At 44.6% G+C, this 22,555-nt stretch overlaps 1 protein-coding gene across 1 annotated transcript in view; it reads right to left on the bottom strand.

The window, feature by feature from the left end:
- Window positions 1-22,555, bottom strand: part of LOC126474601 (uncharacterized) — a 692,800-nt gene that overhangs the window by 198,880 nt on the left and 471,365 nt on the right. The window contains exon 10 of the mRNA XM_050102077.1: window positions 20,478-20,543. Coding sequence (XP_049958034.1) covers window positions 20,478-20,543 — 66 coding nt within the window. The remainder of the gene's footprint in view (window positions 1-20,477; window positions 20,544-22,555) is intronic.

Genomic DNA, 22,555 nt, shown 5'->3' on the forward strand with positions numbered 1-22,555 from the left:
CCAAGTTAACCTACAAGTCCTTGCATGTGTTTGTGAATTTTGTCTTTGAGCAGTGCCGCGAGGAAGAGTTTCTATTAAACGAACACAGATAAGAGAAAAAGTTCCTCCTGAACAGCGCTTCACGTTGTGTTACCATCGACAATCTATTTCATCACAAGTGTTAGACTACGCTCTGACCCATAATAGTACCAAAGAAGAACTTGTAAAACAAAATCGTTCAGTTAGACAGTAAATATAATTCAATTCTCACATTTTATACTTACAATAGTCATGTCATATATCACCTGTTTAAAACCAACTTCATTTGTGACAACCCGTCGCAACAAAACCTAGCTTCAGTAGTCACTATTACTAGCCAGTAGAAAAGAATGTGTAGGCACAAGTTAAAAGGTTTGTTGTCGAATCTGCAAAATTTATTCAAATGTATTGGAGATTACATGGCACAAGTGGGGAAAAATAGCTTAACGTAAATAATAGGATGGTTCTTTGGAAGGGATACGGTTGATTTCCTTCCTCTGCCCTGATCTTACGCTCCGTCCTCAATCGCCTTGTCGACGACGAGACCATGAACGCTGACCATCCGTATATTTAACAGCAGGAAAAGAAATGAAATCGGGATTGTGCGGTGCTGGCGGCACTGCGGTCGCCGATTGCGGCTGCATGTGACGGGAGATCAGCTGCTCTGCGACCCTCCCTCCCTCCCTCCCTCCCTCGCAACTTTCCTCTACACCAATGACCGGTGCTTCCCTGAAGCTATGACCAGCCCTAACTGCAGACAAATGGACCAGACTATGCCTCCGGTGCCTGCCTTTTCCGTGGTAATTGAAATGTCACGGGCAGCAACCGCCGGGAAATCAATGACAAGGCACTGCGCGAGTAACGAGTCTCAAAATAGAATTTTTTTACCATGTGCTTTACTAAGATACGCAGCTCTGAATTCATTAGTGCCTATAAATAATATGAACTATCGTGATAAACCTAAACTGAAAAACATATTCGATGTGTCAGGTAACTGTTGTACAATTTCTGCGCGGGATTAGCTTAGCGGTCTAAGCGCTGCAGTCATGGACTGTGCGGCTGGTCCCGGAGGAGGTTCGAGTCCTCCCTCGGGCATGGGTGTGTGTGTTTGTCCTTAGCATAATTTAGGTTAAGTAGTGTGTAAGCTTAGGGACTGATGACCTTAGCAGTTAAGTCCCACAAGACTTTACACACACTTGAACATTTTGTTGTTGTACAACTACACCAACATGTTGTTACAAGGCGGTCGCGCCTTCTCGTTATCACCTACTTCATCCCAATTTACGGTTAATGTGAGCTCAGTTTGCGCTCAGGGGCGTCGGACAAACGGCTGATCGATGAAATGTACCAGCACGCGTTACACCCAAGTAACGGCTGTTGGTACAATGTTTTTAAATTTATGGTATGTGGAGAACTTGGCCAAAAATGAAACTGATAGAAGCGCGTGCTCCATATGGCCAAGCGTTTAGAAAAAGCAGCATTTTTGGCGCGAGTTGGGCGAGGCACGAACCATTTGTGTTATACTGTAGTTTCCAGGCAGTGGATGGCGCAGCGGAAAGAGTGCAAAATGGTAATCCGAGGATTGTGGCTTCGAGTCCCTAGGCATAATCATTTTTTATTTATTTTCAGTTTTTGTGTTGCTTACACTACAAATAAAACGAAATGTGAATTAAGTATCCCATTCGTTAACAGCGCAGTATGCTATAATCCTTTCTGGAGAATTATTACTTAACAGTTTGCGCACCCCTACAAAAGAGTACTGGCTCTTTTGGACCGAGGATTCTAAAAATGGTGGATAAATACGCGTCAAGATATAGGAATGCTGCCAATAGTTCTTGATAATTTCTGAAACTCCTAACAACCATGTAAAAATTTTTTTTCACTGACGTGATAAAGTCCTACGATCAGAAGAACGAATTTCTTCCCTTAATCGACTCTTGCAGAACCAATCAACGAATAATCAGACGAGATTTTTCTTGATAAAGAAGGAGTGTCATCGTGTAGTATAAAAGTGACTGCCCCCAAATTCCCTTCGCTAGTGCAACTCTGAGATATCTGTTTTTATCCTCCGGTAAAGAAAAAGATCAAAATCTTCAAACTACTCTTATCACATCAAAAGAAAAAAAGAAGTAACATCCGGAGAAGACTGCATCAAAAATACATGCAAGTGTACGTGAGCGGTTGTCCTCGCCAGTATTTGGGGAAATGATACGTTACAAGTGGTTTGCTACCTAACTGACCGATGAAACCGAAACCTCTACGAAGGTAAACCAAGTTTGTTTTTCTATAGAAACTTTATGTAAGCCATGTAATCGTGAAAATGCGGCGTCTGTAACGTGTGCAAGGTTCCGAGAAAATAACTGCATCACCTGCTGTACGATGAATATCATCCAAGCACGCGTAAAATATTAATTATAAAACAATAAAAGCATCTGATTTTATATACGAAGTTCTCGTATCCCTCATAATCCCTTCCGGAAAATGTTTCCAATTGTAAATTTTACTTTACTATTCTTTTCATGCCATTAGTGATAATATTAATAAATACAGTACATAATTTCGGTTTAATTAAAGCGTGTGTAACGGGAAAAAAAAGAAGTTTCTCCACAGGGACTCTACTCCACGACTCCAGGGTTACGATTCTGTACTCTGCGGTTCGTCGTTTGACCCGTGGGAGATGCTGAAGAAACTGAACTGGCAGACTCTTGAAGATGTACGTACGTAAACCATGCCGAGAAAGCCTTCTTACAGTGCTTTAAAAACAGAAGTTGAATGATGAATCTAGGAATATACCAACTCCTACACATCGCTCCTATAGGGATCTTGAGGACACCATTAGATTAATTACAGAACATACAGAAGCGTTTAAACAATCATTCTTCCCGTGATGGATCGCGAAGAAATCCTAACAACTGGTACAATGGGACGTACACTCTGATCTACACTTCACAGAGGTTTTCAGAGAGTAGATATAGATATTCTTTGCGGGAAGATCATGAAACTTACTAAGAATTGCGCTGCAAGCACACCATTGTGGACAGGAATATTAAAGAAGGGAAGTGACAGAGGTACGGACGCGCTGTGAGGTGTCTTATGGGTGTAAATCTTTTTGGATATAGATTATTAAAGTATTAGAACGCCAGAAGAGAGTACGAATGCTCTGCCCAACGGTGCGATATATTTGAGTACTAGAGTAGGGGAAATGTCAACAGGCCACATGTGGTGTCGGAGCTGAGCGCATCATCAGTATGCGAACACGGCGCCAGTGGCCGCCATCACGCTGAGTGCAGCATCAAAGGCTGGCGCCAGCCGCTGGCGCGGCATCAAAGGAGTTTCCAGAGCCTCCGCAAAGCGGCGCGGCGCAGGCGACAGGCGCGCACGCTCTGATCACTTCTCGCTAAAATATGCCGCGCGCGCGTCACCAGCGCAGAGGGGTCAGCGTCCCAAATGCTCCCCGGTATCAGGTCGCACCAAATTACACAGCTGGGTAATACAGGCATCTTCGGAGTTCGATGTCAGCGTATGAGGAGTTCTCTCACTAAATTCTGCAAATGGGTTCTTTGACCAAATATAATCTCACCGCTTAATTCACACACGATTACTAAAAAGACAAAAAAACCTTATGTGCCGGACTAAAGACTCCGTTTCATGTACAGTACGTTAAAAATTCACAGAGAAACAGGTGTAATCTACAGGGTGAAAAGTATTTATACCAACAAACTTTGGGAGGTTGTAGGGGACATCAAAACAAATATTTTTCCCTAATGTCATTTTTCCTATGAGGATTATTTAAGCCAGTGGAGGCCGTATTACGCTCTTCAATTGTTAGAGGCCTTATTATGATCTTCAGTTGTTAGAGGGCGTATTACACTCTTCAGTTGTAGGAAACTGCTGTCCACCAGTGTAGTAGTGCATTGTCTCTGTTTACTAATGGAGCGATACGCTTGGAGTGAGTACACTGATATGGTTGGTGCGTACTATGTAGCGCACCACAACGGACGAGCTGCACAGCGGGTTTATAAACAACAATATCCTAATCACCGTAGCCCGCATCATACGACCTTTGCTGCTGTGTACCAACGTCTGCGTGAGACCGGATCACTTAGCAGATTACCTGGACAGGGACGCCGTCGCACGGTAAGAACGCTGCAATTTGAGGAAACTGTCTTGCAGCATGTGAAGCGGGATCCTTCAATGAGCACTCGTGCAATTGCACGTAAAATGGGCACAAATCAGACGAGTGTAAGAACAATCTTTCGAGAGCAATTGTTACGTCCATTTCACTTACATCGTGTTCACAACCTTGAACCAGTTGATTATCCATCCAGAGGACAGTTTTCGCAGTGGTACCTGGAACAGTGTGAAATGCATCCTACATTTCCATCCTCTGTGTTGTTTACCGATGAAGCAACGTTCGGACGTGATGGAGTCTTCAACATGCACAATTCGCATGTTTGGCGTGAGAATAACCCGCATGTCACAGTTACTAGCGCTCATCAAGTGCGGTTCTTCGTTAATGTGTGGGTCGGTGTTGTTGGGGACTATTTAATTGGGCTGTATCTGCTACGTAGGCCATTAAATGGCAGGTACTATTACAATTTTATCGCTAGAGCATTGCCAGAATTGCTGGAAGACGTTCCGCTCCCTACAAGACAACGCATGTGGTTCCAACATGACGGCGCGCCGGCACATTTCAGTCGTCGTGTGCCTCGATTCCTGGACCGACGGTTCCCAGACACGTGGATTGGCAGAGGTGGTCCTGTACCATGGCCTGTTCGATCCCCACTTTTTTGTGTAGGGAACAATTCGGGACACTCCTGATGTTTTTGCCCGTGTCAGACAGAACATGATCCGGCTGTGTAACCTTTGTTTATATGTCAGTGGATACATTTTTGAAAATTAACTTTAATTGAAATTGGGTTGTGTTAATGTGTTGTCTCTTGGTCATAAAAATGGAAAAGTGTTTGTTGGTTTAATTAATTTGCCGCCAGAGAAATCTTCCTCTACCGGTTTAAATACTCCTCACAGGAAAAAAATGACATTAGGGAAAAATATTTGTTTTGATGTCCCCTACAATCTCCCAGAGTTTGTCGGTTTAAATACTTTTCACCCTGTGTAGACGAATACATGTGATGTACAATATGTAAGAACACCGGACCAAAAATTACCCACCCCAGTGTGCACGCACAGATGAATCGTTTAGCCTTTAAAGATGGCGCAGCTATCGAGTCACGTGCTCAACCACAAGTGTCTCTAGCGACCAGTGAAACGTTTACGATTTCTATGCGGACATTGTACGTAAATGTGGGTAAGTGTAAGGACGCGACATAGTGACAATCGTCTGGCAATCGTGTTTGGCCGTGGCCATGGCCAAATAACTTTCGCAAATCAAAGAAATAAGGATGTTGTCGATGAAAATTCTGTCGCGAACTTACAAAATATACTTTCCTTGTCGGTATTAAGATTCGTAGCGAACTTAACCAGAAAATTATAATAATAAGCTCAAAATCATAACAAATCAGCTCTTCAGCGAAGACAAAATAAAAGGAGTTTCAAAAATAACGACCTGATTTTCGACGGTAATAATTACGAAACATGGGGCGTGCCGACAAGGAAATGTGTGTTAGCCTACAATTTCAGGAAATCGCCGTTAGTTGTCAGTCAACGCGTCTTCTCAGTTTGCAGTCAGTCAGAAGTAAGATGCGTCCACTCAAGAGAAGGCGGTTTGTGTGCTGCAGTTTGCAAACAGAGAATCAGTGTTTTGAATCCAAGCGTGCATTTCGTCAGGGCTTGGCAATGATCCGCCTGCACTCAAAAACATTCGTCGTTGGTATCGCCTGTCTGAAGAGAAAGATGCCTATGCACAGGTAAGACTCCAGGTCGACCTCGCACAGGAAGACACAGTGGCAGGAATGAGCTAATGCTGCAGAACTGGCTTTTTCCGCAATTTCAAGAGACCTCCGATTAGGACATGGTGGAGCTTCGCCACTCTGGCACAATAACGTACGTCAGTTTCTCAATGACTCTTAGTCTCAACGCCGGATAGGGCTTATGGGACTCCAAGACACTGCTCTGCATTCTTGGCCTCCAAATTCGCCAGACTTTATCCCATGAGATTTTTTTCTTTCGGGGATCATCTCCTCTTACCTCGTGACATAGAAGAAGTGAAGAACAGCATAACAGCCGCCATAACTTCTACGAAACCAAATACACTGTGTAAAATTTATGACGACTTTAGCTATCGTTTAGGTGTTGTTCGTGCTACTGTTGGTGGACTCATAGAAAACTTATAATAGCATAGCTAAAAATTTAAGGTTTTTTGAGCATTTTGATACGCATCCCATGTTTGTAGTATATCTTTACCAATAAAAATGAAGTTTTCAACTTACGTTCTTCTTTTTAAAACACCCTCTTTAGGTCGGTAGATAAAGAGACGGTCTTATTGAGACACTATCAACATGAATAACTTTTCAAGTGCACTGACAGTTCCTTATTATAGCAGTATATGCTAACAAATTCAGACCAAATGAAACACACACGTCACAGTGAAGGGTGCCCAATCAGTGGCCCTCTCTGGCTGTAACGCAGGCTGCCCAATCAGTGACCCCCTCTGGCTGTAAAGCAGGTCTGTATTCTCGTGTAAAAACGACCATAAAGTGCCAAATGGGATCCTGTGCTACATTGCTCCAAGCATCTTGCACCTTTCGTTGTAATTCGGCAATGATTCTTGCAGACCCCTGAGAACAAGTAAGTTACCGCTTTATCATGTCCAATAAGTGTCTAATTGGCGAGAGATCTGGTGATCTCGCTGGCCAGGACAGCTGTTGAACACCCCATAGAACACGTTGCCGTGTTTTGACGTGCTTTGTCCTGCTGAAAGAGCACATTACCTTCCTTTTTGAAGAAATAACGCTAACGGGTGGATAACAGCCTGTGCAATGTAGCGGGCCCTGGTTGCGTTACCCCGCATAAACACCAAATGTGTCTGCGAATTGCCACTGATGGTCCCTGTACATGAAGCCTGGGATGGGACTTGTGTGTCGTGGCCGAATATACTCTGGAATAGACACCTCACCAGGTGTACGCCATACACGTGTACGTCCTTCACTCACATTCAGACGGCCATATTCTCATCACTGACGACAACAGAACGCCATTCCACTTTACAGTCAACTCTTTCACAGCACCAGAGTAGCCATTCTTCGTGTCAGTGGTAGTCTGGCTAGTGACACAAGTGATCTTAATGCCGCTGCAAGCAGATGACACATTTAATGCAACATACGACCGGATTTCACCTCTGGAAGATGGTTTGTTGGACACTGTCGCTTGCATCTGTCTTGATGTGTGTCTCTAGTATGCGGATGTCCGGAACCTGGTCTACACATGTGGGAATGTTCCACAGACTGCAGTTGAGAACGGCAACCCACCGCTGATACATTGTGCCCAACATGTGCAGTGATCTATCGATGTCCGTTCATCTTTCCATTGGCCCACAATGCAACCCAGTTCAAACGGCTGAAGTTGTTCAACAGAGGTACGTACTCGTCGGTGGGGCACAGCTGTTTCCAAAAACAAACGTTGCGAACACTGTCCACCTCGGCACAGTTGATGCCAACAGAATCAAACAGGAGTGCGCACAGACAAGCCCCCTGAGCGCCATGTGGTCGCTAACGACTGTGTCAAACAACTCGTGCACGTATTACGTACCCTGGTGCCAATGAACACAGTCCTTAAAGGCACTGAATTTGTTTCCGGCAGTGTATGAAGAAAAGAGCCAAAACTATCCATGAAAATGGTTATCTACACGTTGTTTAGTGAATCTAAGCTGACACAGTAACTCTTCCATTTTTATAAAAATGACGTCAATCATATAGTATTAACTGTTGTTGCACGCGAAATGCTGCAGCAGACATATTTGTTCATATAGTGGTATTCGTATTATACAGGAATATGTACTTATGTCGGCTGGTCCCGGCGGAGGTTTGCGTCCTCCCTCGGGCATAGTTGTGTGTGTTTGTCCTTAGGATAATTTAGGTTAAGTAGTGTGTAAGCTTAGGGACTGATGACCTTAGCAGTCAAGTTCCATAAGATTTAACACACATTCGAACATTAGAACACGTACTTATGTGTGTGTCTGTCTGATCTCTTTTCCTTGATTGATAAACATGACATTGAGAAATCACAAGCTGTTTGCTTTTGTTTGACGTTCTATTAGGTTCTCTAAAATTTCTAGAATTTAACTTCACATACTGCCCTATTTTATTTTATAAATGTATTAACACTTGTTTATAAATCAGCATACAAGGAGATAATTATTTTTCATATTTTTTTTTACGCTATCATTATATTTTCCTTTCCGAATGCCCCAAGACAACTAGTTCAAAGAGCAGAAAGTTCAGCTGTAAACTTTGATTGCCTTATGATGTCGTTAACACGGTGTCCGTACAGGAACACTACGATTCTCAACTGTATGGTACGAAAACTTAATCTGAAACATTTGTGATAGCGATACAACGGTTTGCGGACAAAGAGAAAAAGATGAAGAACGGTGGTTTTTATGTAACAATATTCTTTTTCTTCTGGATGGTTGTCTTTCGTATAAGCAGTTTCGCTAAAAAGAATATACGTGTATTGCACATGTATAAATAATATGCTTTCTGGAAGGGCGAATGTGTGCCACGTTTCTTCCTGGTAAGGATATTACTGTTTCGTACAAATTACAAAATTGTAACTTTGTAAAAAAATAATAAAAATACCATCCATGTTCGGGTCATGTATAAAAAAAAAATTAAGAGCCTACGTTACGAAACATTCAATCGGTTAACGGCTTCCCCACGTCAATTCCGCATGTCTGTTTTATTCCATAATTTCCGTAGTAAAATTGTAGATTCAGAATTTCTACTTTGAAGTCTCTTATCTCGGCGTCCTACCGTATCCGTCGTAATGAATAATGTATCAAGGGAAAAGAGGGCATAAAATTTTTCTCACGCCCACTGCGAATGTGACTTACTGCCACTCGGTTGTAAAGAAGATTTTATAACGAGATGCTAATGCAATATTCGAAGTGTTTTATTCGCTACTGCCTCGAGCAGCCAGAAAGAAAGTACACTGATGGAAGAAAAAATTTCGAGTACGAGATTTGTGCTCGATCGATTTTATTGAACTATGTTTAAAATTTTAAATTTAAGGATATGTATTAGCAAGCACTGACAAACTTTCTGGTGTTATGCAGGGTGGACATTATTAAAACAGACGAAATGCAAAGCGAATTCTTAACAGGGGATGGAGGAGAAAATGTGCTATGAACATGTGTCCGGAAATGCATCGTTGCCACGGTAGATGCCGCTGACGAATGAAAGTTCCTCTGACCATGTGCCGCGTGTTCCTTGTGTGTTGCAGGCTGCGTGATTGACGCAGCATACTGTAAGCGGCAGAATGGTCCAGTATTCATGTCGGGAACAAGCCGAGATGGTGTTTGTGTGCCGCCAAGGTGGAAACGGACAGGCATCATGGCTATACCAAAACAAGTGCCCTAACAGACACCAACCACATCACACAACCTTTCAAGCCCTTCTTGGGCTTTTGTGCGATCATGCAAGGAAGCGGTGGACTGTGCATACAACAGATTTGGAGGGCAGGACTGTACCTCTAGACCGTTTCCTCTGCTTCGCTCGTGTGTCAAATATTACATTGGACAGACTGGGAGAGATTTTCTGGTCAGGTATTGTGAGCGTGAAGATGCTAGTCATGGTAGTGCCTTAGGGGATCATCTAAGATAAATCAAGCACAGTATAAGAAGCATTAAAGATGACTTGTCTGTCCTGCACTATGGTAGTAAAGATACGATTCTAGATATTTTGGAGGAGATTGAAATTTACGTAAGATATCAGGAGGGTACGAATCTTTTGATGAATTAGCAGTTCACGAGCTGTCGTAAATTATTTTTTTGTCTTCTTCCACGATGTAATAATGGATAAAAAATGCCTTTTTTAACTACTTGTTAACCTTTAACTGCTTAATATTAAGGCAGCAATCTAAATATTGTGGAATTCCTTATAAATTAGCTTCATCCCTTGTGCATACAAATCTATAAACAATCTTGAGGTCGTCTGGTGTGAGTTTCGTAAGTTTTCCTCTGACAATTGTAGCGTATTTGTTTAAAGAGACACAAGAAAGTTTCAGGTGGCTCTTTTTACATGTTGACATTGTCATAATTTTAATGAAAAATGACAAAACTTGAAAATTGTTTTTACTGATTTTATTTCTTAAACTTACAACGCATCATACGATGTAGACGCCGTTCAGCTCATGTACTCTGTGTTTTCATTATGGCCCCGTAGTGAACAGTCTCACTTGACTAGGTCACTTACTGTATTCGAGAACAAATGTTTTTTGTCAGTTTTGTTTGGAAGTCATTATGCGTCCACTTTAACTTATTTTGTAATAAGCGGCATGTATTATCATTTGTTTAGTTGCTCTACACATTTTCAACAAGTTGAAACGCTATGTCACTGTATGTACTATTATTTGTAATGTTTTTTGAATTTTTTACTAGGAGCTGTGATGATGGGCTTTGACGGAAATGCGTCAGCACAATAAAGGATTTACTGCCATCTGGATGCTCTTCATTTCAGCAGCCTAACAAATACTTTCGGAGTCATTTCTGTACAGATTGTGATTATAGCTGCATACCTCCGTCAAAACTTTAAAAATAAGTCTGATCTACAATCTTCTTCTTCTTCTTTGCGTGTCGATGATAACCATTGTGAATCTTTGTTGTCAACGTAATGAGACGTTTAGCCAGATCTGTGGCCCTGTTATCATGGGATGCTTTGTCAGATGATGATGTTGATAAATGTGTTCACTATTTCATTAAGTAATCTTCTTGGTGGCATCTGGTGCTACGGTAAGAGTTCGAGAAAATGGATTTGTAATTTTAATCTTGCAGAGATGGTAGTCGAGCTGTACGAATAAAGGCGTTGTTGTCGTAGGGGTCTTGAAGGTTGACAGGCAGAAAACGGTGACTATGAAGCTCATCAACATAAACGAGAATGAATGTGGGAAAGAGGGCGGAAAAGAAGTTGTAACATGAAAATACATCAAAAAAGTTTTACATCACCTCGGTTCCCAGAAATCCTGAAGATAGATGTTGACTGTGGATACTATATCGCAGACACAGTCCCTCCGACTGTTCAGAGGTTTCACTAAACCTGCCCAAAGATATAAACAACTATGCGTGAGCAGTGCCTATTAGATCGAGGGGGTTCGACAGCCCATCAGTTCCAGTCATTCCATCAGGAAGGAGGTGCACGGCTCGTGTTGTTTGTAGTTCAGCCATGCCTAGACGGTAAATATCGCGGTTCGTTCGCGTCCGCATTGTCACTTTGTGCCAAGGGAAGTGTCCAGGCGCCTCGGAGTGAACCAAAGCGATGTTGTTCGGACATGGAGGGGATACAGAGAGACAGGAATGTCGATGACACAGCTCGCTCAGGCCGCCCAAGGGCTACTACTGCAGTGGATGACCGTTACCTACGGACTATGGCTCGGAGAAACCCTGACAGCAACGCCACCATGTTGAATAATGCTTTTCGTGCAGCTACAGGACGTCGTGTTACGACTCAAACAGTGCGCAATAGGCTGCATGATGCGCAACTTCACTCCCAACGCCCATGGCGAGGTCCATCTTTGCAACCACGACACCATGCAGCGCGGTACAGATGGGCCCAACAACATGCTGAATGGACCGCTCAGGATTGGCATCACGTTCTCTTCCCCGATGAGTGTCGCATATGCATTCAACCAGGGAATCGTCGGAGACGTGTTTGGAGGCATCCCGATCAGGCTGAACGTCTTAGACACACTGTCTAGCGAGTGCAGTAGGGTGGAAGGTCCCTGATGTTTTGGGGTGACATTATGTGGGTCCGATGTACGCTGCTGGTTGTCATGGAAGGCACCGTAACGGCTGTACGATACGTGAATGCCATCCTCTGACTGATAGTGCAACCATATCGGCAGCATATTGGTGAGGCACACGTCTTTTTTGATGACAATTCGAGCTCTATCATGCACATCTTGTGAATGCCTTCCTTCAGAATAACGACATCGCTCGACTAGAGTGGCCAGCATGTTCTCCAGACGTGAATCCTTTCGAACAACCCTGGCATAGATTGAAAAGGGCTACTTATGGACGCCGTTTCCCGCCATCCACTCTGAGAGATCTATGCCGAATTGGAGGAGTGGGACAATATGGACCAACAGTGCCTTGATGAACTCGTGGATAGTATGCTACGACAAATACAGGCATGCATCAATGCAAGAGAACGTGCTACTGGGTATTAGAGGTACCGGTGTGTACAGCAATATGGACCACCACCTCTGATGGTCTCGCTGTATGGTGATACAACATGCAATGTGTGGTTCCCAAAAGAAATAAAAAGGGCGGAAATGATGTTTATGTTGATCTCTATACCAATTTTCTGTACAGGTTCCGGAACTCTCGGAACTCAGATGATGTAAAACTTTTTTTGATGTGTGGAAAATGCCTGGGTAAGCCATACGTCTGTTTCTAACTTCAACCACTTTTAGCGATAGTACGCTAGTGCTTTCATCTGCGTTGAAGGGGTCTAACAGACGAGATACTGTGAGCGCAATTTTCCTCTAAGCCCCATATGTAGAATGATTTACGAGGAAGGTTTTTGTAAGTAATTTATAAATATAACATGAAAATTGTTTGAACTACGGTGAATTAAAGCCTCCGACCCCTGTGAAACAATGGTATTGCCGTCAAGTGGTGAACAGAGAACATCTTGGAATCGCGTTGGATCGTGCGGTGCTGCGTGCCGATCCTGCATGGCAAATAATGCCTTGACCAGTGTTATGTGGTGAAGGATAGTTCGTGTCATTGTTGCGTTCCAGAGGGTGCTTCGTAACAATTTCGCGTAGCAGATAGTGTTGCGTTCTGAAATGTGGCGGAGAGTCCTTTGTACCAGTGTAGTGTGCAGAGGCTGTTTTGCAACAATGTGGCATTGAAGAGAGTGCTTCGCAACAAAGTTGCATAGCGAAGGGTGCTCTGTATCGATTGAGCATGGCAGAGGTTGCTTTGTACCAATGTTCCATGGTACAAGTTGTTTTGTGCCGATTTTGTTTGGTACAGGGTGCTTCATATCAATGTTATGCGGTAAAGAGTGACGCATTCCAATGTTTAGTGGCAGGAGGTGCGTCCTATCTGTGTTGCGCGGCAGAGGGTGATTCGTACCTGTACGGGAAATGCAGGTAAACTTCATACTGAAAATGTGGCTTGCGCCAAACGGACGATGGTGTCGGGCAGACTGCAAGTCACGCTCCATCGCAGCTTTCATCATTGCCATGAATGTGAAATGGTTAAAATGGCTCTGAGCACTATGGGACTTAACATCTGAGGTGGTCAGTTCCCTAGACTTTAAACTACTTAAACCTAACTAACCTTAGGACACCACACACATCCCTGCCCGAGACAGGATTCGAGCCTGCGACCGTAGCAGCAGCGCGGTTCCTGACTGAAGCGCCTAGAACCGCTCGACCACAGCGGCCGGCGCCATGAATGTCTCTTCAGACGATAATGCATTAGAGACAGTTTACATTCTTGCCTTCTGAAAACTTTCCTGGCGGACATTGCATAAATAGTTTAAGTTACACCCGAAAGTGATGGTATTCAATTATGTAACTTCGTTCTCTCAATTTGTATCATAACTTTACGCTGTGGCTCCTTCTACAGAGTTAGGTCCACGACACACAAGTTATCGGGCTGTGGATAATCTGCGCTAGCCATGCAAAACAGGGGCGTGTCGCTAGTTGAGAAACGAAGCTATTTAGTGCACCAAATTTATGGGCTAGCAGCCTATATATACATTTGCATCCCATATCTACATCTTAATCCTAACATGTCTGTGGCGGTGGATGCTTGTTGCACTACATCTATTATGGTTTACCTTTAAAACAGGTTTCTTTAAACACTGAAAATATTTGGCCGGCCGGTGTGGCCGAGCGGTTCTTGGCGCTTCAGTCCGGAACCGCGCTGCTGCAACGGTCGAAGGTTCGAACCCTGCCTCGGGCAGGGATGTGTGTGATGTCCTTAGGTTAGTTAGGTTTAAGTAGTTCTAAGTCTATGGGACTGATGACCTCAGATGTTAAGTCCCAATGGTGCTTTGAGCCATTTGAACCATTTGAACCATGCAGTGTCCAACAAAAGGAAATAAATTTTTGTGAGTGTAAATAGAGTTTTTCTTCATATATGCGATATCTGCCTCAATCAATGTTGACAGAAACTTGAAAATAAGTTCTTGCATTGTAAGCATAAAAAATCCTTATCTGTCGCAGGTATCCATCAGCAGCTCGAGTTTTCCTGTTTCGATTAACATTTGTAGGTGACGGACATGTTCGAAAAAACAGATACCATCTTCGTATATATAGTTAAGTCTCACCGACCATTTGACCATCTTCTGTGCGGATGCACACACATTGCCCGAACTCTTACGGTAATCGGTAAAGCCACGAGTAATGCGTGTAATGGGCAGGGGCTTTACGAATATTCCGTGGGACAATAAGTCGGGAATGTGGGTCTCACGGGAGGCGTGCCAGAGATAAGTCCCTGCAGTCGCACTATCCTCTGTGTCCTCGGTGGCTCAGATGCCGGCACGGTAGCTCTGCGTGTTTGGTCAGAAGGTTAGCTGCTTTCTGTAATAAAAAACTGAGTCAGTGCATTCACGATGAACTTAAACATGCGCTGTGGGAATTCCGCCTCGAACAAATACAACGACCAATAATGAACAAAACGGGATTAACAAAAAAAGATGGATAGAGCGTGTCCCATTTAACCAGGAGATCCTGGGTTCGAGTCCCGGTCGGGGCACACATTTTCAACTGTCCCCGTTGACGTATATAAACGCCTATATGCAACTAAGGGTATTCATTTCATTGTATTGATTTAATTGTAATTTCATTATAGGTATCTAATTTCTCTTCGGTCATCCGAGCATACAAATCCCTTATGTCATTATGTTCCTAGTCATTAAATAATTTTGCACGTGGTTGTATGAATGTGGGGTTATTCTTCTCTCTTTTGTGAATGTGTCTGTAACGACACGAGGTCCATTGAAGGAGGGTTTCTATCTACTTCCTGAACAATAAATTATTTCAGTTTCCATCTAAACTGGGTTTCTTACATCATCGTTATTTTTAAACGTTTTGTTCTTATGTTGACTCGCACATGTGCTCACTTAGAGCTTCTTCATGAAAGAACCTCATTTGAGTGATGTACATTAAGTAATGGGAACGTATGAACCGCCTCCCGCAGAAACATTGTATCTCAATTATCATTTAATGTTTCAGCTACATAAGGTGAGTGTGAGTTGCAGTGCAGAATGAGACTTTGTGCTTAAATGAGTGATTTTCAGTTGAAGTATTGCAGACGCACTGTGCAGATTCTTGTGCTTTGTGCATATCATTACTACAGGATGAAAGTAACTTTTGCCCGATGTGTCACTGCAAAGTAACGTACACTATGTGATCAAAAATATCCGTACACCTGGCTTAAAATGACTTCAAGTTCATGGCGCCCTCCATAGGTAATGCTGGAGGTCGGTCGATGAGGCCTGGCACGAAGTCGGCATTCCAAAACATCTCAAAGGTGTTCTGTAGGATTCAGGTCAGGACTCTGCGCAGGCCAGTCCATTACAGGGATGTTATTGTCGTGTACCCACTCCGCGACAGGCCGTCCATTATGAACAGGTGCTCGATCGTGTTGAAAGATGCACTCGCCATCCCCGAATTACTCTTCAACAGTGGGAAGCGAGAAGGTGCTTAAAACCTGTGCAGTGCTGTGGTAGTGCCAGGCAAAACAACAAGGGGTGCAAGCCCCTCCATGATAAACACTATCACACAAGAACACCACCCCGAATTTTACTGTTGGCACTACACACGCTGGCAGATGACATTCACTGGGCATTCGCCATACCCACCCCCTGCCATCGGATCGCTACATTGTGTACCGTGATTCGTCACTCCACACAAGGTTTTTCCACCGTTCAATCGTCCAATGTTTACCCTCCTTAAACCAAGCGAGGCGTCGTTTGGCATTTACTGGCGTGATGTGTGGCTTATGAGCAGCCGCTAGACCATAAAATCAACGTTTTCTCCCAGCCCGCCTAACTATCATAGTATTTCCAGTGGATCCTGATGCAGTTTGGAATTCTTGTGTGATGGTCTGGATAGATGTCTGCCCATTACACATCACGATCCTCTTCAACTGCCGGCGGTCTCTGTCAGTCAACACGCCGCGAGGTCTGCCTGTACGCTTTTGTGCTGTACGTGTACCTTCATTTTTCCAATACACTATCACATAGGAAACAGTGGACCTATGGATGTTTCGGAGTGTAGAAATCTCGCATACAGACGTATGACACAAATGGCATCCAATCACCTGACCACGTTGGAAGTCCTTGAGATCCGCAGAGCGCCACATTCTGCTCTCTCGCGATGTCTAAAGACTACTGAGGCCCCTGATATGGAGTACCTGGCAATAGGTGGCAGCATAATGCACCTAATATGAAAAACGTATGTTTTTGGGAGTGTCCGGATACTTTTGATCACGTAGTGTAGCTCGATGAAACCTCGACCATGTACAGAACGAGCTGCTGAAGTATGTACAGAAGGTATCTGGAAGAAATACGCAATGAGACGAACGGAAATGACAATTTTACTCAAAGACAATGATTACACTGAAGTCACCGCGATTCATGATTGTTTCCTAGACAATCTAAAAGGCGGGACGTGGTTTTTTATGGGCACGAGATCACCACAGATAGCAATCCATGCTACGGTTGGGCGTTCCATTTCTCCACTAGCGCTGATGACAGCTTCTAGATGGTCGCTGGTGCATGTGGACGTGCTGTAGTGCATCCCTCATTGTTCGTTGGGCTTTAACTAGGGGGAATTGTTAGACCAGCGCATTCGCCGAATATCCTATCGTTCCAAGAGGTCCTCCACCAACGAAGTTCGATGAGCTCTCGCATTGTAATCCATAAAAATAAAGTCATGCCCGAATGCACCCCAGAAAAGACGCACACTGGGAAGGAGTACTGTTTTGCAGTAACATTATCCGGTGAATGTACGGTGTTCAAAAGTTTTCTGGTCTGTATGCACGTGCAACATTTTGTTTCCCCACGCCATAACACCTGGACCACCAAAAAGGTCATGTTCGGCACTGTCCTTGGGTACATTACGTGTTCCCATCTCTCGGCATATGAGGGTACATCTAGAATCCTCTTAAGAAGTGTAATTTTGTTTTTGAAATAATGTGTCGTACATGTTTCTCTCATTTCTAATTTCTATCAGTTAATCAAGTTCCATCGAGATACGTCATTTGCGAATGACACGTGATATGGAAATTACTTTGTCCTTAAATTTTGCACAACAGTGGACAAGGAGTGGTACATCAACACTGATAGGTTGCATAAAATCTGTTGGAGGTTTCGGTTGCAAAGGTAAATTACGCTTTTTTACTCATTCGCACTACGACAAAGTTGTTACGCAGCCGCACATTCATTATTAAATGTCAGATCGTATTAGTGTTTGTTAGTAGTAAAATTTTTCGTGTAAAGAGGAATTATTTCAAGACATTAAAACCAAAGTCATGACATGCTGTGTACTCACAGGTTAAAGTTTAAATGTTTGTGACCACTTTCAGTATTAGGCGTCCTCACCCAGTGGTTACACGTACTAAGTTTAATATCTGTCAGTCGTAATGCTTCTAATTTCTGTCATACTGAACTTTTAATTACATTTTGTTTTACCGAAGAGTACTTGTGCCATATGAGAATTATGGACTGCGTTTCAGCCCAGGTGATTCAGAATGAGTAAAATGTAATCCTCCAATCACTCCCATGAGCGATATTGGACATTCCGGCCTCAAAGACTTAAAAAAAAATATTTAGAATGGTTATTTGAGCCGAAACAGCCAGCTGCTGTTTGGAGATAAATGAAGTTCTAGCGTTATCTTAAGCTCAAATTTATGAGACGCGGCAGAGTTTTATGTTACGGATCTTCACGGAACGGCTGTTTTGTTACTGCCTCCGTAAATTATGGTCAATCAAGCACGAGGAAAGCAGTCTCCATGTAGCGACATATTTATTAGGAGTACATTGTAGCCTCTATAAAGCGCCAGGGAAATAGCCAGGAAGATTTGGAAAAAAAGTGAATGCCTCAATATTCTCAAGCTATGTGACGGTATTGTTACGATTAGAAGCTACTGAAAGTAGACAGTGGAGCTGGGTGTACGGCAAAATAACCTTTCCAAATAGGCAGTGTATCACACATAAGCAACAGTTGTGGCGTCTGTTGTTTAATGGTAGCTGATGTTCTTTAAGGTCACCAGAGAACTGTCTAGTCTCGCCCTTCTTAGTTTGACCAGCCAAAATACACTCCTGGAAATTGGAATAAGAACACCGTGAATTCATTGTCCCAGGAAGGGGAAACTTTATTGACACATTCCTGGGGTCAGATACATCACATGATTACACTGACAGAACCACAGGCACATAGACACGGGCAGCAGAGCATGCACAATGTCGGCACTAGTACAGTGTATATCCACCTTTCGCAGCAATGCAGGCTGCTATTCTCCCATGAAGACGATCGTAGAGATGCTGGATGTAGTCCTGCGGAACGGCTTGCCGTGCGATTTCCACCTGGCGCCTCAGTTGGACCAGCGTTCGTGCTGGACGTGCAGACCGCCTGAGACGACGCTTCATCCAGTCCCAAACATGCTCAATGGGGGACGGATCCGGAGATCTTGCTGGCCAGGGTAGTTGACTTACACCTTCTAGAGCACGTTGGGTGGCACGGGATACATGCGGACGTGCATTGTCCTGTTGGAACAGCAAGTTCCCTTGCCGGTCTAGGAATGGCAGAACGATGGGTTCGATGACGGTTTGGATGTACCGTGCACTATTCAGTGTCCCCTCGACGATCACCAGTGGTGTACGGCCAGTGTAGGAGATCGCTCCCCACACCATGATGCCGGGTGTTGGCCCTGTGTGCCTCGGTCGTGTGCAGTCCTGACTGTGGCGCTCACCTGCACGGCGCCAAACACGCATACGACCATCATTGGCACCAAGGCAGAAGCGACTCTCATCGCTGAAGACGACACGTCTCCATTCGTCCCTCCATTCACGCCTGTCGCGACACCACTGGAGGCGGGCTGCACGATGTTGGGGCGTGAGCGGAAGACGGCCTAACGGTGTGCGGGACCGTAGCCCAGCTTCATGGAGACGGTTGCGAATGGTCCTCGCCGATACCCCAGGAGCAACAGTGTCCCTGATTTGCTGGGAAGTGGCGGTGCGGTCCCCTACGGCACTGCGTAGGATCCTACGGTCTTGGCGTGCATCCGTGCGTCGCTGCGGTCCGGTCCCAGGTCGACGGGCACGTGCACCTTCCGCCGACCACTGGCGACAACATCGATGTACTGTGGAGACCTCACGCCCCACGTGTTGAGGAATTCGGCGGTACGTCCACCCGGCCTCCCGCATGCCCACTATACGCCCTCGCTCAAAGTCCGTCAACTGCACATACGGTTCACGTCCACGCTGTCGCGGCATGCTACCAGTGTTAAAGACTGCGATGGAGCTCCGTATGCCACGGCAAACTGGCTGACACTGACGGCGGCGGTGCACAAATGCTGCGCAGGTAGCGCCATTCGACGGCCAACACCGCGGTTCCTGGTGTGTCCACTGTGCCGTGCGTGTGATCATTGCTTGTACAGCCCTCTCGCAGTGTCCGGAGCAAGTATGGTGGGTCTGACACACCGGTGTCAATGTGTTCTTTTTTCCATTTCCAGGAGTGTATTTTTTGCCAACATATCACTTTGGTAAAAAGCTACAATCCAGAAGATAACTAGAAAAAATAGCAATATATGTTCGAAGGTAACAGATTTCTCTGTATAAAAAAACGCTGTTGCCAGTCTGCATCTCACATCCTTTCTACTTCTGCTATAGTCAGTTACTTTGTTTCCAAAAAGATTATCTACTGCTTTTAATGCCTCAATTCCTTACCTAACTCCCTCTGCATTACGTTACCCTCCACTTTCATATTGTAGCTTCTTTTCAAGACACTATCCATTCCTTTCAGCTGATCTTCCAAGTCTTTTGCCACTTCATACACAGTTAAAATGTGTCGGCAGGTCACAAAGTTTTTATTTCTTCTCCTTCAATTATAATTTCTGTTCATATGTCTCCTTTTTGTAAATCTGTAAATGCTATACAATGTGTTCAAATCACCACCGGTCTGGCCCTTCCTCCATTCCCTTCCTGGACAAATTAAGATGCCGTATTTTCACATTTCTCAGAAATAAGAAATGTGAGGAAACGCAATGATTAGAAATTAGTCAGAATACAGTACAAAGAGTAAAGTGGTGCTGTGGTACTCACTGCGGTGCGCCTTGTCGGCTGGGTCCCTCCTCAGCACCACGCGGCGCTTAGCTCCTGGCCGGGGACCTGAAACAGGAACAGGCCATAACTGTCAGCAGAGTGCCGCTTATGTAGTCCAAGAACAGAGGCAGGAACTAAATATCTAAAATCAAAAATTCTATTAGTGAAATCCAGTTCGTAGCAGACGTCCGTGCGTTCATAGTTTCATTTTGTTGAGGGGGAGATTATAACTTTTCCACCCCGCAAAACAACCATTCCTCCTCTCTCCCCCTCCCCCCTCCCAAACCTCACCACTCTCTCTTTCTCTCTCTCGCTCTCTCTCTCTCTCTCTCTCTCTCTCTCTCTCTCTCTCTCACAAACACACACACACACATACACACACACACACGTACTTTTAATGAGCCACAGATGCCTACGATTGTAATAGTAATAACTACGGTGGTGTCCAAAATTAAAGCAAAAAAATGCCATTTCCCCGTCCTGTGTCTAATTCACGATATTATCATTTAAAACTGTCAACAGATGTCGTTACGATGGCGTGCTGCACGGAAGATGGCATTTCGATCAACGGACAAAAAAAAAAAAAAAGGCTCTGAGCACTATGGGACTTAACATCTGAGGTCATCAGTCCCCTAGAACTTAGAACTACTTGAACCTAACTAACCTAAGGACATCACACACATCACACACATTCATGCCCGAGGCAGGATTCGAACCTGCGACCGTAGCAGTCGCGCGGCTCCGGACTGAGCTCCTAGAACCGCTAGACCACCGCGGCCGGCAATCAACGGACAACCATGCCAGCAATGACGTCAGTTCACTTGTCAAACGGGGTAGTGTTTACAGGGTAGTCCAACAGCCACAATCGTTGTGTACACAGTCACAAAAAATGGTTCAAATGGCTCTGAGCACTATGGGACTTAACATCTGAGGTCATCAGTCCCCTAGAACTTAGAACTACTTAAACCTAACTAACCTAAGTACATCACAGAAATCCATGCCCGAGGCAGGATTCGAACCTGCGACCGTAGCGGTTGCGCGGTTCCAGACTGAAACGCCTAGAACCGCTCGGCCACTTTGGCTGGCGTACGCAGTCACAGACGGTTGCAGTAGGGCACAGAGAAGACGCCCACAGACTCTCTGTTGTGGAGGGCCATAGGAAGAATGGAAGCAGGAGAGTCGAAAACTAATGTGGCCCAAAGGCTTAACGTTTCTCGGGTGAGGCGACAGTTTATAGAGACCGAAACTGTACTCAGGAGACCACTGCAGGGCCCACCATGTACGATTTTAGAAAAAGTGGACCGTTATTTGGCTGTAAGGGCACGACGGTACTACCTTACTACTGCACTGCAACTGGCACCTGACCTCGCAGCATTTCCTGGACGTATTTGTCTAGGAATACTGTGTACACAAGGATTCTGCACAGTGGGCTTTATTGTAGGAGTCTGGCGTGTTTCCACAGAAGGGAACGTTTGGAGTGGAGCCGCCAATATGCCACCTGGATGGTCGAACGATGGGCCAATGTTCTTTCCACAGATGAGTCATGATTTGGTGTGGAGAGTGATTCTCAACAGATTCGCATTTGGAGGGAATGTGGAACACCATTTCGGGACCCAAACATTTTGGAAAGAGATTGATATTGAGGAGGATCCCTAACTGTGTGGGCAGGGATTATGTTGACCACTCGAACACGTCTCTATGAAATCGTACGAGTGAATCAGCAAGATTTAACTGCTGTCAGGTACCGTGAGATCTTGGGATCTCATGCGTATACTCCGTATTGATGAACGATAGTGCTCGACCTCATAGAGCGCGGGTGGTTGACATTTTCTTTGGAAAGGGAATATTTGGCGTGTATGGCGTGGCCTGTTCGCTCTGCCGATTTGAAACCCATAGAGCATGTCTGAGGTGCTGTAGGAAGACGGGTTGCCAAATGGCACCAACCACTCTCCAAGATTTACGAGCAGCTCTCCGGGAAAAATGGGCGTTACTGCCTCATCATGAGATTGACCATTCATAGCATGCTTCGTCGTTGTCAGGCCTGTCACAACCAATACTGAGCACATTAACCAGTTGTC

The sequence above is a fragment of the Schistocerca serialis genome, chromosome 4, assembly GCF_023864345.2.
Source record: "Schistocerca serialis cubense isolate TAMUIC-IGC-003099 chromosome 4, iqSchSeri2.2, whole genome shotgun sequence".
NCBI classification, from domain to species: Eukaryota; Metazoa; Arthropoda; class Insecta; order Orthoptera; family Acrididae; genus Schistocerca; species Schistocerca serialis.